A 16,442-nucleotide genomic window follows, 5' to 3' on the forward strand; every position below is an offset into this window, starting at 1 on the left:
CAAAGGTGATACAAACGACCCACTTAAAGCTTCCATGACACTCTCGCTACTGACTCTGATTATCCAGAGAGCAACGCGAGCGACTCTGCGCGAGGATCTCTTCTGTAAGGTATGGCTTCTACCAGGGGGTTTCATATTTCAACCACCCCCCCACCCCCGTTCAGAAAAATTTCAATCTTGCATGTGTGTATTTATATACGCACACATATGTAAACGCACGCACGAACATACATAAAGTACAGTTAGGGCTCGGTGTTTTCGGTTTTATCCGAAAAAATCCGACAAACATTCGCCGGTAAAATTTTTGACAATTCGGATTTATCCGATAAATTCCGATTTCAAAGGCCAACATGACCTTGACCAACACCAACTTGCCCAACTTTTTATTATACTGGTTCCGTTCTTTATCGAAAGGGCAAGCTCTAAGTGCTCATTGATACATCTTCTGGTTTGACCGATTTAAAGTTTACCGTGCGTAGCTGTATTAGGCGACGTAGCAGTATTGTGCTCCGACTCACCTTCCTACATGCAGAAGCTTCACAAGGACTCGAAACTCTAAAACCCCGAATTCGAGGCGCTTCACTTCGAAGATCCGTGCCACCTACTCAACAACGCTCTGGAGGATGGAATCAGGACGAGCTCGTTTAATGTAGTTCAAAACTTTGTTGGGCACTTTCCTGTCCTGTTGAAGTCGTCGCGGGAGCTGCGCCGTAAGTTTGGTCTTGTGTGCTTGGCCGTGGGAATGTCCTTGAAATCGCTGAAAACCGTATGTCCGTCAAGGTGGTTCTCTTTTTATGAAGCTCTAGAAGATATTTTGGACTACTGGCGCGTCATTTCGTCTTTCTTGGGAAGCGACAAAGCCAAGGGAACGAAGTGTAAGAAGCTCAAGAGCCTTATTTCATCGCCTGAAGCTGTGCACCACTTGCTCGTTCAAATTAGGTTTCTGAAGAACAATCCGTGTACCGTTAAGGAAGTTGAGGCAGAGAGTACCCTGGTACACCGAGTCTATCCCACACTGGGGGTTCGTTTGCACGCACTCATCAGTCAATGGCGTGATCCAACCGAGGTCTTCGCATCAGATGTCACAAGTCTGTTCGACCTCCTTGACGAGAATGACCGCTTAACGACTGTCGCAGACATTCACGATACTACGCTGCTGTCCCCGAAAAGTGGCGACAGACATCTGAGACGAACCTGTGCGATCAAAAAGAATCGCTTTGGTATGTGTTGAAATTGTGAATCCAAATGTAAAGCATGAGCTGCCCTGCGCGTTCGAAACCTATACACCTATTTTTCAATTAGTGCTTCTTGAAACTGACGATATGAACCAGCTCCTGAGAGTTTTTTGTGAGCTATCAGTGCTATGAAATGTGTAACATTCTCGAACCCCTGTCGTTTTGAATACTTCACAATGCCCAGTGGGGTGATTCCACGAGAGATCGAACATGCCTGTCCGGTCGCAATTTTTGTTTTGCCTGGGTTTTTTATATGTTGTGTGGGCACATTCAAAGTGCACGGAACTGAAAATTTTATTTCCAAGAAACGCTCCCAGCGCGCTAAAAAAATATTTGAAGGTGGCGGCGCGTGCCTCCTGTTTTTGCTCACTGCAATGTTTTCGGATTTCACGGCCGAATTTAGCGCGAACTATGAATGATGTGTCGAAAATTTTTTTTGCTGGTTTTAATACGCATTACTGTGAATTACATCCATGCTTTCTTTATGCCGTCCTCAAAAAGAAGAAAATGTGAAAAAATGGCAAACACGGCCGAAATCAAAAAAGGGTCCGAAGTTTGAGGCGCCTTGGCGCCTTTACTATTTCAAACAGAAACTTGAAAACAGTGTCAACTATAGAAAAGAGCCTTTGCAACATTTATACGGAAGATCATTTTCCTACGGGTAGCGCAAAAAAATAAAAGAATAGTTAAAGAAGCGAGTTTTTTCAAAAAGGTACATTTTCAAAAAATAAAATAAAAAAAACTCCGGTCTCAATTTTGACGGCAAGTTTTTATCGAAGAGCGCTTATGTCAATGAACACACGGTTTTAATATCATATGTCCTCATTTGCTTTGTTTACGAGATATAACTGGCCAAAGTGACCCTTGCTGTGAGTGCTCACTTCAGGGCGACTGATGGTTGTTAATAGCTTGCATTGTCCGTAAATCACAGTTTTAATTATTCTGCTGCAGCAAAACCTTGCTCTGGTGGCTTTTAGTCAAGAAAAATGTGTTCTCAGATTTTATTTGGTTTTACCGTGTGCCAAAGTGGGCTGCTGCCGCCCTCTAAAGGGTGATTCCACGAGAGATCGAACATGCCTGTCCGGTCGATATTTTTGTTTTGCCTGGGTTTTTTATATGTGACGTGGGCACAGTCAAAGTGCACGGAACCCAAAATTTTTATTTCCAAGAAATGCTCCCAGCGTGCCAAAAAAGTATTTGAAGGTGGCGGCGCAGACCTCCTGTTTTTGTTCACTGCAATGTTTTGGGATTTCACGGCCGAATTTAACGCGAACTATAAACGATGTGTCGAAAATTTTCTTGTTGGTTTTAATACGCATTACTGTGAATTACATCCATGCTTTTTTCCAAGTATTTCAAGGAGCCTTTGCAACATTTATGCGGAAGATCGTTTTCCTACAGGCAGCGCGAAATAAGAAGAAAATAGTTAAAGAAGCGAGTTTTTTTTTCAAAAAAGTACATTTTCAAAAAATAAAACAACTCAGGCCTCAATTTTGACATTTTTTTTTCGAAGAGCGCTTATGTCAGTGAAAACACCGTGTTAATATGTATGTCCTCATTTGCTTTGTTCACGAGATTTAACGGGCCAAAATTACCCTTGCTGTGTGTGCTCACTTCAGTGCGATCGATAGTTGTCATCAGCTTGCATTGCACTTAAATCTAGTTTTAATTATTTTCCTGCAGTAAAACCTTGCTCTGGTGTCTTGTCGTCAAGAAAAATGCATTCTCAAACTTTGTGTCTAGCGTGTTTGGTGGTGGGCTGCTGCCGCTCTCTAAAGGCCGAACGCGTACGCAGTTTGCAGCTTACAACCTCAACTTACCCGCCAGTATTCGTTAATCAGAAGCACGCGAGACACCGCGAACACATGGTTTAGGTCACTTTGTCAAAACTCTCCTTGCACACAGAATAAAGCATCTGTATGCAGCGAAGGCCAACTTAATCTGTAACTGAATGCCACAATCAGCAGGCGCGCTGTTATGCAGTTGTTTTCTCACTGCCTGCTTGCTTCCCTTCCATTACATGCATTGTACGCTCTAACCATCTTCCCCATTCGACGCACATTGTGCCTAAACAACATTTGTAAAAAAGTTAGCTCAATGATTTCCGACCGTTTATTTCACTTCCCGCAATCACATGTTTTCGGCGTCGCAGATAACGTCTTCCTGTATCATCTCGACCTTTACCTCAGCGTTTCAGCAGCCAGAAAACGTGCGGTGCGGCATGATTAAGCCATGAGTGGCCGAAGCTGCCCAATTTTTGATGTTTTGTTGCCACTTTACTAAAGTGCTTTCCCACGTCGAGGACAGCAAAGGTCATTGGTGGCACCAGACGGACATTACCCTTAGTTTTGACAATGAGTGCGGCCTACAAATTAAATATTACAGCCCAAAGCGCTTAGACACCCTTAGTCATAAAAGTAGACACCCTTAGTCATAAAACCGTAAGCAGTTCTGGAAAGGCATTCATGACAGCTGCGCAGATGTGAGATAATTTGTGCGGCGCCGTTCAGTATGAACGTTTCGACTTGCTCTATAGTTCTAGCTGTTCACTACACGCGATGCGCGCGGCCCATGGCTACGTCCGATTGTTCTGTGCCGATTATTTACGCGTTCACAAAAAGAAGATTGCTGAGGAAAACGTTTTCGTTGCGCAAATTTATTTTCTTTGCTCTTTTTGTTGTTGCCTACCTCCAGAAGCTACTGTCATAGGCTGAGGATCTTCGCGACACCTGCGATGTCTGCTTGCATTGCTTTAGGCTCCTCAAGGAAAACCTGTCTACATCTAACCGCGATGAGGTAGACCAGGCATTCCTTCAGGAAGAAGAAGCGGTTGATATCTTGAACAGGCGCGCCCATCTTTCCTCTGATGATTGTAGGCGAGGTTGTAGGCTGCAAACTGTTTACACGTGAGCCATTTAGAGGGCGGCAGCAGCCCGCTTTTGCACACGCTAGACACAAATAAAATCTGAGAACACAGTTTTCTTGACAAAAAGCCACCAGAGCAAGGTTTTGCTGCAGCAGAATAAATAAAACTGCGATTTACGCACAATGCAAGCTATTAACAACCATCAGTCGCACTGAAGTGAGCACTCATAGCAAGGGTCATTTTGGCCAGTTATATCTCGTAAACAAAGCAAATGAGGACATATGATATTAAAACCGTGTGTTCATTGACATAAGCGCTCTTCGATAAAAACTTGCCGTTAAAATTGAGACCGGAGTTTTTTTATTTTATTTTTTGAAAATGTACTTTTTTGAAAAAACTCGCTTCTTTCACTATTTTTTTCTTTTTTTGCGCTGTCCGTAGGAAAATGATCTTCCGTATAAATGTTGAAAAGGCTCTTTTCTATAGTTGACACTGTTTTCAAGTTTCTGTTTGAAATAGTAAAGGCGCCTTGGCGCCTTTACTATTCGGACCCTTTTTTGATTTCGGCCGTGTTTGCCATTTTTTCACATTTTCTTCTTTTTGAGGACGGCATAAAAAAAGCATGGATGTAATTCACAGTAATGCGTATTAAAACCAGCAAAAGAAATTTTCGACACATCATTTATAGTTCGCGCTAAATTCGGCCGTGAAATCCGAAAACATTGCAGTGAGCAAAAACAGGAGGCATGCGCCGCCACCTTCAAATATTTTTTTGGCGCGCTGGGAGCGTTTCTTGGAAATAAAATTTTCAGTTCCGTGCACTTTGAATGTGCCCACACAACATATAAAAAACCCAGGCAAAACAAAAAATGCGACCGGACAGGCATGTTCGATCTCTCGTGGAATCACCCAGTGGCCAGTGGTTGCTCGCTGCGCGCTGGGTCTTCTGGCGCTTCCTGTTTCTAGCGCTAACGTTGAAAGGGCATTTTCAAAGCTGAGAGTCGTCAATCGAAAGGAGCGCGCTTCGATCACTGACAGCAACCTCGCAAAGTATGCATGCGTGTTTTACAATAAGCTTTAAGCTAAGGTTGTTATGCGCACAAGTAGAGGTAGGTGTTTTGTGTTCAAGTATTTCGCTTGTGCATATATGGTTTTGTGCATTCAAACCTTCTAGAAAAAATAAAATGTACTTTGTGTGTTTTAATGTTTTAGTATTCAGATATGAATTGTTCTAAAATTTTGGGGTTTTGAGAATAATGCAAAACTTCGAATTTCGGAGAATTGGAGATTTACGAGAAATAAACTCAAATAAACGCCGAATTTCCGCCAAAAATATAAACTCCGATAAACACCCGCCAATTTTCACTATAAACACCGAAAACACGGAGCCCTAAGTATAGGTAAACACCCCTACCGCCCCCCCCCCCCCCCCCCCGACGAAATTTTCTAGCTCCGTTACTGCTGTCTACCGTAGCGTATACAAATGTTTTCTTAGGCGAAATCACGGTAAACAGTCCTTTTCCCCACAGAAAGTGCCGGCTCGGTCCTGGCCGATTCAGTGCATTTCCAATGAACAGAGTGACGTACCAACCACACTAATCGTCTAGGAACTATTTCCTATAAATTTAATCGACAGGTCTAATACTTCAATGCTTCGCAGCCGGCTATAAATATAATAAATATACTCTGCATACAAAGCGAAACTAGTTGTTTCCTGTACCAAGCCCGTGACCGCTCGTGAACGGTGAACATGGTAATTTTGAGCGACTGAGTGACAGAACCACGTGACACGGTATACCTGTCTCTGGTCGAGGTACTGGAAGAGGCGCACGAATCGCCCGAACTCGTTCGGGTCAAGCCTGAGCTCGGGCGCGTGCCTGTGGGGTCGGCACAAGTCCAGACCCATGTGCTCTTCCAGGAAGTGCGTCGCCTGCTGCATCTGGCGCTCGCGCTCCGCCACCGTCCAGCCCAGCTCAGCCGCCATGATGTCCACGACGCGCGGCAGCATGCACTCTGCCGCGTAGGCGTCCGCGTACGTCACACCCAAACGCCGGGCAAGCACATCGACCGCCGTGCACGCGTACTCTTGGCGCACCGCGTGCCGCACCTGAGAAGGCGTAAACGCGCGCACATCCCAGTTGGGTTTTCCTGTTCGTTCCAGGAGGAGCCCGCTTGGCTAACGCCACCCATATATCTGGCCGACTATGTCAAGCAGGCTCTCCTATCTCTGTGACCCGACGCCTTTTTTGACCCTTTTCACTTCATATCTATACCACGTGCATGCTTCCATATGACCAAAAGCAAATTGACCAAAACTCGGGAACCTAAGAAAACCACCTGGCCTTGACGGTGAAGGAGGCTCCAGCAGGACTCGGAAATACGGAACTCTTGGGCGAAGTTGTGCACGGATAAATTAAAGGTCAAACTATATACAAGCAATTCACGTTGTACACTGACAGCGTCAAGAACAGTCGTCGGCCGTCGGGGTTATCTGATCAGCGGTGAGGCGCGTCGGCATTTATACATGTGGCATTGAAGATTCCAGCCTTATCGTTGGAGGCCGCGTTAGTTCCAGAATAAACTCTACAGTTCGCGTTGTGCGCTCAAGCTTATCAGAACAATCTCAAATAATCGGGAATGTTCGACATGCCGGCGCGATGCGCGCAAGGCAGTGGTTACACGGGTTGCGGGTCACGTGAAAATAGAAGTGCGCGTGACAATATGGTGTGGACCTTTAAGCCGTGTCTTGGTAATACAGTCGGGGTGTGGGTGATTGGTAGAATGTGTGTAGCCATTTATTCGCGTTATAACGCTGTGTGGTTTAACGTCCTGAAAGTGCACAGTGGATTATAATATGGGCGCCATAGTGGAAGAGAGCTCCGGATTACTTTTTATCTCATGGGGCTCTCTGACATACACCCAACGCATGTCATACGACCGTTTTCACATGCCGAACTTACTGCCGCTGTGGCCGGAATCGAACCAGGGACCTCGCATACAGCCGTGAAGCAGCATAGTCATGGCATGCATCAGGCCCGTAGCCAGGGGGGGGGGGGGGGGGGGGGCAGGGGGCCCGACCCCCCTGGCTACGAGACCACCCCCCCCCCCCCCGAAATTTTGATGACACATGGTGTTTTATCGAAAATAAATCATGAAAATAGGCGTTTTTCTCAAATTGTCAAGGCTTTCAGCAAGTGCCCCCCCCCTCCCCCCAAAAAAACAATTCCTGGCTACAGGCCTGGCATGCATACTCGTTACAGTTATGAGTTCGGCACAGCGCACTTATATTGAGTGTGCATGGCCCGTGCGTATACCTCGGCCTCGATGAAAGACAGTCGAGGCAGCAACCTGTTTCCCGGGTTGACCGAGCGTGTGCTCTTGCGCGAATTCGCTGCCATGCGCGCCAGTAGCCTCGCCTGGTCGCCATAATAGTCCACCAGATGCTTGGCCACGTCCGCCTCGAGGCGGTACTTCTGCAGCAGCTGGACGTACAGTGCTGGCGACCAATTGGCGGCCCCTTCCAGCTTGATGGTCTTGGTGGAACATGGCAGAGAGGGCTGCAGGTCCTCGCAGTGCGCCAACGCCGTGTCTACGACGCGCTCTGCCAGGAGCCGGTACCAAGTCCACGCACCACCCGTGCAAGAAACCATGCCACTCTGGCTCACTTCGATTACCGGCTTCTCACGACCCGTCGCGCTCTCTTGCACCGAAACCACCGAAGTCCACGTGGACAGCACCTGCATTCATGCATGCCGGGTTTTCGCATAGCTGTTACATAATTCCGTATTAGCTTTGTAAAAGCCACCATTATCTGTTTCGCGTAAGAACAGACGCCACACTGCATGTGGTAACTAAAGCAATGAAAGGTAAAGCTTTTTCAAGTCAAACAGTTGATACAGGAGAAAGGCAGTAGATAAATAACGAAGCATATCTATAGGGCGTTGCATTTGTCTTACCTCGGGTGCTTAGCGGTATTGGTTACCATCCGAAGACAACGGCCGCATGGCCTGCCTCCAAAACCGCAAAGCGCAGGGCTATACCTCCCAGAACACGCTCGAATGGAAACTTCAGCTGCAGATAAAGTCAGTTCCCCACACGAACTTCGCGACACTCTGACGTTACTGTACGCCATCGTGGACATTCCATATTCGGACGCACACTTCGTGATAGTTACTGCAAGGGCGGCAAATACTAGGAATAAGGTAAACACGGTTGCAAATGTCAGCAATAACTCGGACTAGCTTGCAGACGTTTCGTGGACGTCGCCATAATGCCGCAAATATACCTTTTCCCTGTCCTCGCAGTGCCGTCCACCAATATCCACGCTAAAGTTCAGAGATCCTGGACAACACGCTGGCGCCTTCACGACCGACTGGACTTTAGTTAGAGGAGGCGTTGACTGGACACTGTGTTCGAACGCTATCACGCGCTGCGCATGCGCTAAACCGGATGTGTCGTGGTGGTGGTGGTGATGATGATGTCCTCTTCCTGGTGGCTTCGAGCCCAAAGGCGCATGGCACGCTCTGCTAAGGCTGGTCGTCTTCGTCTTTTAAGCTTAACCGCTTCCGTTTAACAAACGCATAATTTACCATGGCGATCGGCTTTCTTTTTCTTTCTCCCATTTTTTTTTTTTTGCAAGTGATAGTGATACATATCCGCTCTTGGGCGTTGGCCGAAAACCACGTAGCTTACACAGTAACTGAAAAACTTGGCGAGTTGGTAGAATATTATATTCTCTATTTCTCCTACGTACAATTGTTGCGCGTAAGTGTTTCTTGGGGAATGTGGGCCCTGATTTTGTAGTCGAAATCTCTTTTATCCCATGAGGATATAATGGACGGCATCGCCAACCCTGCCGCTGCGCCCAAGGGTCGAAGCCCTTAAACTGCAACAACATTCGATAAGCTGTCACAAAATGGTCTATTCTGTCATCTTCTCCCCAAAAAGAACAGTTTAACAAAAGTGCCAGACCAGCTTTCTCTCTCTCTCTCTCTCTCTGTGTTTGTGTGTGTGTTTAGACATAGAATTCAATAACATAGTCTAATCATTATGTAACTAGTACTAAAATTGTGGGGCTTTTGCTAAAAGAGAGCGCGTGGAATCATTTGTCTGCGAAGCCTACTCCTAATGAGGAATATTATAAATTCCAAGCCCTCTAGCAGCTTGTCGCGCTTTTTTTTTTGGTGGGCGGGGGATGGGGGGATGGGGGTGAGGAGAAGGAGTGCTCTTGCTTCCGCGTCGGGATAGCACAAGTTGAGTCGTCAGTCCGGCTCGACCGCATTTGCACGGGGTCTGTTCCAGTGGAATGAGACCATAAGGCTCATGTCGAATTGGACGCTCCAGAATGAGCCATTGTCATTTGGCTTAAGTCCCTCAGTACCCTCCTCCCCTCCCACCCCTAACGATAGAGCTTGGACTTTACAAATATCAGCCCTACAGGTCCACGCAAACGTCTGCTAAATGCTACAGCGAAGCTACTAATGCGGACCCTGTGCCATCGGCATCGCTCGCTGGATCACACTGAAAAAGCTCAGGTGAGCAGGGTGGTGAGGAGTTGGTCTGATGAGAGCAGGAGAAGGAAATGCGGTCACGTGACGGAGCTTATGTAGGGCGGGCAATTGTCTGAAAGGGGAACCACGTGATGTAGCTTACGTAAGGATCGAGGGTGAGTAGAGCTGTTGCCCCTGAAATGGCAGAAAGTAGACTGGGGCTGGCGGAAAAAGACTTAGCAGAAAGAGAGAACAGTCTATAGCAACGCACGCCGACCAGAGGCGTCGACTTAAACTAAAGACCTGACTTAGAGAAACAAAAAATAATTCTTAGAAGTCACAGGGCAAAACGAACGAAGGGGCTTGAAAGGACTGAATGAAGGGGGAAACGGCATAGCTGCCCCACGGCTTTCACGGCGTGGAACTGGCTAGACTTTTTCTTTCTTTTATTTTTATGGGCTTTCGTGTGACGCTTTTACAAGTTGCCGGAATGCTCAATGAGGGCGTTCCTTATTCGCCTCGCGCCTGCGGCATCTTGCAGAAATCGTTCAAACTTCGCGTATACTCAAGGGCAACAGATATAGCGCGCACCTCGTTAAGCCTCGCCGTCACCGTGTGCATGTCCAGCTGCTCGTTCCATTCTCGCAGCAGCTTGCTGACAGCCTCGTGTGTCGGTTTTCCGGTATAAGTGAAGTCTAGCTTCTTGTGCGAGCCCGAGACGAGACACTGGCCCTGGTAAGGCATGGCGATCAGTGTGTCGTCCTCACTTGCGGCCAGGATGGCGGACGTCTTGTGGCCAAAGTGCCACGGAAGGACCATGTATGTGCTCACCACTGGGTTGCCGATCGCACTGCACCCCTGATTGTCCGCCTGGAAGCGCACGAGAAAAGGAGTAGAAAACTGCAGCGCGCGTGCGAGCCATTAAATCTGAGACGCGGGTATGGAATGTCGTGTCAAAGAGAGAAACAGTCACAGTGCCTACTCATGTCTGTCGCAAGATTACGTTGATTGGTATCAGCTCTTGCACAGCGCGTCCCGAACGCCGATGTCTAACTGCGTCATCAGTTCCAGCTGCTAAGATGAAGAGATATATAGAACCACTGCACATATCTACCCTGCCGGTGGTTCTGCAACGAACATGACCACATTTGTAAGCACATTAACCTTTCGGGTTGAATGAAGCAAACGCAGTTACTAACCACGAAAATCGAAAAGAAAGATTTCGAAGCACTTACGTGTTCTTCGCTCAAGGAAAGGTAAATGCCTGACACGACGAATAGGACACGATTTCCTTTGGCCTAATGTGAACATGTCGCTCGTACGGGATTCTGAACGACAATATACTCATTCCGATTCGGTCGGCAGTTAATTTTTCGTTTAAAACACTCACGCACTTCATCGTGCGAGCCTTCTCACCTGCCGAAGGAAGTCGGCATTTTGTCCTGTTGCGTTGATGACACACTTGGCACGCACAGGCCACTTCTCTCCGGTCAGCGTATCGTGGAGAACGACACCGCGTAGGCGGCCGGGTTTATCCTTGAGAAAACGGTAGCACCCCACGTGGTTGGCTACCACTGCACCGTAACGTGCGGCAGTCAGTGCCAGTGCCACGTTCATGCGAATGTCGTCGATGGTGGCTTCATGGAAAACCACGGACCCTACGAGCTTGTCCTTGCGCAGAAGCGGCAGCAACTCCTGCGTCTGATTGATCGATTGGTTAATTCACTTGCTGCTTAAAAAATAAATAAAAATAACATTCAGCCAGTTCCACGCCGTGAAAACAGCCGCACAGCGAAGCTATGAGCTCGCACTGTATAGATGGCTTGCGCTGACGTCGCTGAAACAGCCACGTTGGAGGACCAGCATGGTGGGACACGAGTTTTGCGTTGTCACGTTAGCGTTATCGGTACATCGCATGCTGGTTCCTTCGTTATTCGTGGCATAGAGGCACAATAACGTTCAAGGGACGTCGTTATCACACTGAAGCAGTTTAATCGCCGCGCGACTACACTGCCTTGACGTCACCCATGGAGGAAGGAAACACAAAGGAGGGAGCATGACGTCACGCGATTGAAGCCCACCGTGTCGGCCCAACACGTGACCAAAACGTCAGAGCGCGCGGTAGGTTTTAGTACTACTGGTGGAGTTCTGTTTCTGAACCGCCGGCTGGTCTGCGCCGAACAAGCTCGCTTTGATTAAAACCTACCGGGCGCCATAACCCGAAGTATCGGCAAACCTCATTTCTTGCGTGATCATGACGCAAAGCTCACGTGTTGGGCAGACACTGCTGGCTTCAAAACGGGTTGGCTTGGCAAGGCTGGCTGCGTGACGTCATGCTCCCTCCTTTCTTTTTCCTTCCTCCATGACGTCACCTGAGGCGCCATGTTGGAGCCATGTTGTGCATCCATGACGTCACATGCGAGCTATCAATATGTAAGGGTGGACCGCTTAGTCTCAATTCGAGCATCACCATCGTGATTATCATCATTTAGCATCGTCATCATTTCGTTTTATTTTTACAATCATTCCCCCCTCTGGTCACGTGACCTGCGTGACAACGGACAGACATGCAGACAGCGCAGGCTCCACTTAGAACAGCTCCGCTGTCAAAGGGCCCCTAAACGGCCTCTGAATATAAAAAAAAAAAAACGAGCGCGTTATTCTCTCCTGGCGTTTCTCGCCTTTTCGGCGCACTTCGTGATGACGGAAGGGTACGTGATTCACGTGGCGTATGATTCTGGTAAAAACTGTCGAGTGGATATCAGTTGTGAATTGTCGCCTGCCCAGCTTTGCCATGCAGTAGTCCATCCGTTCTACCGTGTCTCGCATGACCATCGTGCTCGACTAACTGATTTCACTTGGTCTTGTCCCCGTTTCTGACTGCGCAAACGGAGATAACAGCGCGTAGCCGACAAGCGCGAAATCCTGATAGGCTCAACGCTTATGTGCTGACACTGACACGTGCTTTATGAAGGAATAAGAGGCGAGGATGTGATATCGACTGTAGGAAGGGTAGTGCAGGCGAGAAAGAAACCACTCTCGTCTTTGAACTCGGAATGGTTTAGGGGCCCTTTAAAAAGAAGGAATCAAAATACGCGATCGCAGGAACAGTTACTACCTCGCTGCCCGATTACGGGCACACTGAGTATCCCCTGCGGCCAATAATGAAAACAGTAACTTGAAAACAAGCCGAAGAAATGGAGGAAATGAAAGATACAGTAAATGATCGATGTAGTTAATGACGGAATACGGGACTAAGACAAAGTACTTCGAGCGATAAACTTCAGCTGCAGCGATAAGTCTGGGTTCATACGAGCTAAATATGATGGAGCACAGTCAAGTTTCGACTCATGCTTTTTAACGGTTCAGTATCCCTCATACTGTCCATAACTTAGCTGGCTGCCACAGTTAATTTCTGATTGAAGTGAGTAATTTTCACGCGCCTTGCGGGACGTTTCACGTATCGCATCAATATGCCAGGCTGTGAAGTGAGTCGCACCGGCGACTATTATGCTGCAAGAGTCGCGTTTTAAATTGAACGTACGCGCAAGCTATAAGGTGTAAAGAAGCATCATTACGTTCTACACTATAGGCAGTGGGAAAGTATCTCCTTCTGACAAGAATAACTCTACTAAATGTTGGATATAGAGATAACAGTCGCCTGCACAAAGACGCTAATTCACTATATGGCAAGAGCACAATGTGTTATCATTGTTAGCCAAAACTGCTTCTCTTGTATTCACGACTCTGTTTCCATAGCAATACACCCGCCACGGTGGTCTGTAGTGGTTACGGTGCTCAACCGCTGGTTCGAAGGTCGCGGGATCGAGTCCCGGCCGCAGCTGCCGCATTTCCATTGAGGCGAAATGCTAGAGGCCCGTGTACTTCGATTTAAGTGCAGGTTGAAGAACACCACATGGTCAAAATTTCCGAAGCCCTTCACTACGGCGTCCCTCGTAATCATATCGTGGTTTTGGGACGTAAACTCCAACATTTAAAATTAAATTTATTTTCGTAGCAGTACATTTAGTTGCTGAAAGGAACAGTAACATATATACAGTCGGCAGTAACGCAGAGGAGCAGTGATGGGATAGGATACTTTTGGCATGAAATTGAACGTCATTGCAGTGGCGGAGTGAAGAGCGAAAGTGATAACAGGCGCCCTATACATGGGTCGATCAGATCGTCGACAAAAAAGTTTCATACTAAAGAATACACGCTTTCCTGAGCAACGCAGGGCGCGAGCGAGGAACAAAATGAGGCCTATACGGTATTGATATATACAGGTCGTTTACCTTGATGCTGCTGAGCCAGTAAGTCTCGTTGAGGCTCGGTTTGCTGAAGACGTACCAGTGAGTTTTGAAATAAAACCACATCGAGAGTGCCTTGCGCCAATCGTACAGCGGCATCACCACGGACACCGAGTGACACAGGTGAGGCGCAGAGTGGTATATCGCCTTGCGTTCTTCTATCGCCTGGAAGGGAGGATTTCCGGATGTATGCTAACATATAGAACACTTCTACCGACATCATCACAGTCGTCGTGTCAAATACCATTAGCGCGGTGCCAGGGCAAAGTACTTAAATAACCTGCTCACATACACCAGCGGTGTAAGTTTTAAAATGTTGCGCTAGACCGAGAAGACTGCGCGACTCCGCGGGCGGCATGTTTTCGACCATAAAAGAGCGCAGCAGCGGAACTTCTAGTCTCCGTCATATGAGGCAGTCACGTGACCAGAACAGAAACGTCACGTTTGACGTCATACCACCACCAAAATTTCAATGAATGTACGCGCAAGCTATAAAATTTGGTTCTGCCTGGCACTGCATAAGTATGGCTATTTTGCTACTGTCCGTGGTTGGCCCGTATTATCGGGGGCTTCGCGGTTATCACTGTTCTGCCACCATGTCTACTGCCACAACCGGAATCAACAGCGACATGCCCCTGTACCAGTGACGTCTTACTGGACATTTCTGCACAGGTCACGTGACTATCACGCATGTGACTGCGACTACCGCAAGATCCAATGCTGCGCTCTTTAGGGAACGGGATCACGCCACATGCGCTCAGCATGTGACGTGCTTTGAGCCTTCCCTTGTGGTGAATGGTCAGGCTCTTCCGCTTAAAGGCTATAATTCGCGTAATTATTCGTATGCAGCCTCGAGTCACTTTCAGACGTATGCATGTGTGGTAAAATCAACCCGAAAGAAGTCGTTCATGTTTTTAAAGAACTACCAACGCATTTCGAAAAACGCTGTTTCTTATTAACTGCGTTGTGAAAAAGTGTGGTTTGGTCTCTCTCCGCTGCTCAAATCTTTCAAACGGGTCGTCATCTGCCCCTTACCTGATTGTTTCCCTTGAACAACTTCAGGTGGAACGGCACGAGTGGCTCGCTGTAACCACGCGCAGTCGCCGGCAGAAGCTTGCTGCCACGAGTGCTGGCACCGGCACCGAAGTCCTGCATGTTTACACGTTCGCACTGTCTTTCATGGAAGCTTTCATCGACTGTAGTCTCCGATTGGGCAATCAAAGAGCAGGAATTAAAAAAGGCAACATAACAAAGAGCCGCCCACGCGAAACTTGCCGCAACGTACAAATGAAAACTGAAAAAAATATATAAGCGGCATAAACAGCTTACGGTGCGAAAACTATATGTATGTACATACATACGTACACGTTACTTTGTTTTGTTAGAGATGTGCTAAAGCGGAAGCATCGTTTACAGTTACCATAGAAACGCTGTAACGGCATTGAATAGTCTAGATGTGACGAGTCAAAACAATGCGGAGGCGAATCATTGCCGATAAACACAGCTTTGCTTTATCATTTGAATTGCATTGCCCAGGGGAACAAATAATTCCAGCTTCTACGGCGCTGATCTTCGCTAGATCTATGGGATGCTTAACTTGGAACAGTGTAGACGACGAGCAGTCGCCATCGTCATAGAAGAGAGATTTAGTTAAAAATTGCGTAAGTTCCTAATAAAAGTAATAATAATAATAATAATAATAATAATAATAATAATAATAATAATAATAATAATAATAATAATAATAATAATAAGAAGAAGAAGAAGAAGAAGAAGAAGAAGAAGAAGAAGAAGAAGAAGAAGAAGAAGAAGAAGAAGAAGAAGAAGAAGAACAACAACAACAACAACAACAATAATAATAATCAATCAATCACTCAAACGTTTATTTAACGTGCCCAGGAACAACCGTAAGGTCTTTGTACTGGCGCAAGAAAAAAACAAACAAACAAAGGCCAACATTCATAATAAAATATCAGGGATAAAAAACGTTATAAAATTGCACATATACAGCTATGCGCAGGAGAAAAAAAAATATCAACAGTGTACGAGGCTATGTAAGTACAGTGCAAAGCTCGGAGCAGAACATCGACTGGGAGCTGTGAAAAACATCGAGCTCCAAAATGTAAGCATTGTAAAGACGTTGTATCCTGCCAATGGTCGAATGTTCACAGAGGCAGGCGGTTACATGAAAAGGTCTATTCTCTCTGGTCAGCTTACGTGGAATTCGGAAATTAATACAGTTGAGCAGTACAGGGTAGGATATGATACCATGCACAAACTTGTAAAGAAATAACAGATGAGCGGGATTTCGTCGGCAGCAAAGTGATGGCAATGATAATAATCCAGCAGCGTTATAACGAGATCCAGAGTCATTTCTAGCGAAACGATGGTTGTAAATGCTTAGGAATTTTTTCTGGACTCGCTCAATGGCGTTGCTGCGGGAATTAGGAATGCCATTCCAGATCACAGATGCATACTCAAGTTGAGGAAGACATAGCGCGGTGTACAATTTTCGGAAGGGCATAGGAGAACGGAATTCTCT

At 46.9% G+C, this 16,442-nt stretch overlaps 1 protein-coding gene across 1 annotated transcript in view; it reads right to left on the reverse strand.

Moving 5' to 3' along the window:
* Positions 1 to 16,442, reverse strand: part of LOC119394618 (glycerol-3-phosphate dehydrogenase, mitochondrial) — a 53,693-nt gene that overhangs the window by 2,942 nt on the left and 34,309 nt on the right. Inside the window, exons 3-8 of the mRNA XM_037661936.1 lie at positions 14,936 to 15,049; positions 13,886 to 14,065; positions 11,007 to 11,291; positions 10,182 to 10,460; positions 7,416 to 7,838; positions 5,900 to 6,208 (exon numbers count right to left, since the gene is read on the reverse strand). Coding sequence (XP_037517864.1) covers positions 5,900 to 6,208; positions 7,416 to 7,838; positions 10,182 to 10,460; positions 11,007 to 11,291; positions 13,886 to 14,065; positions 14,936 to 15,049 — 1,590 coding nt within the window. The remainder of the gene's footprint in view (positions 1 to 5,899; positions 6,209 to 7,415; positions 7,839 to 10,181; positions 10,461 to 11,006; positions 11,292 to 13,885; positions 14,066 to 14,935; positions 15,050 to 16,442) is intronic.

This window comes from Rhipicephalus sanguineus, chromosome 5 (assembly GCF_013339695.2).
Source record: "Rhipicephalus sanguineus isolate Rsan-2018 chromosome 5, BIME_Rsan_1.4, whole genome shotgun sequence".
In the NCBI taxonomy this organism is placed as follows: domain Eukaryota; kingdom Metazoa; phylum Arthropoda; class Arachnida; order Ixodida; family Ixodidae; genus Rhipicephalus; species Rhipicephalus sanguineus.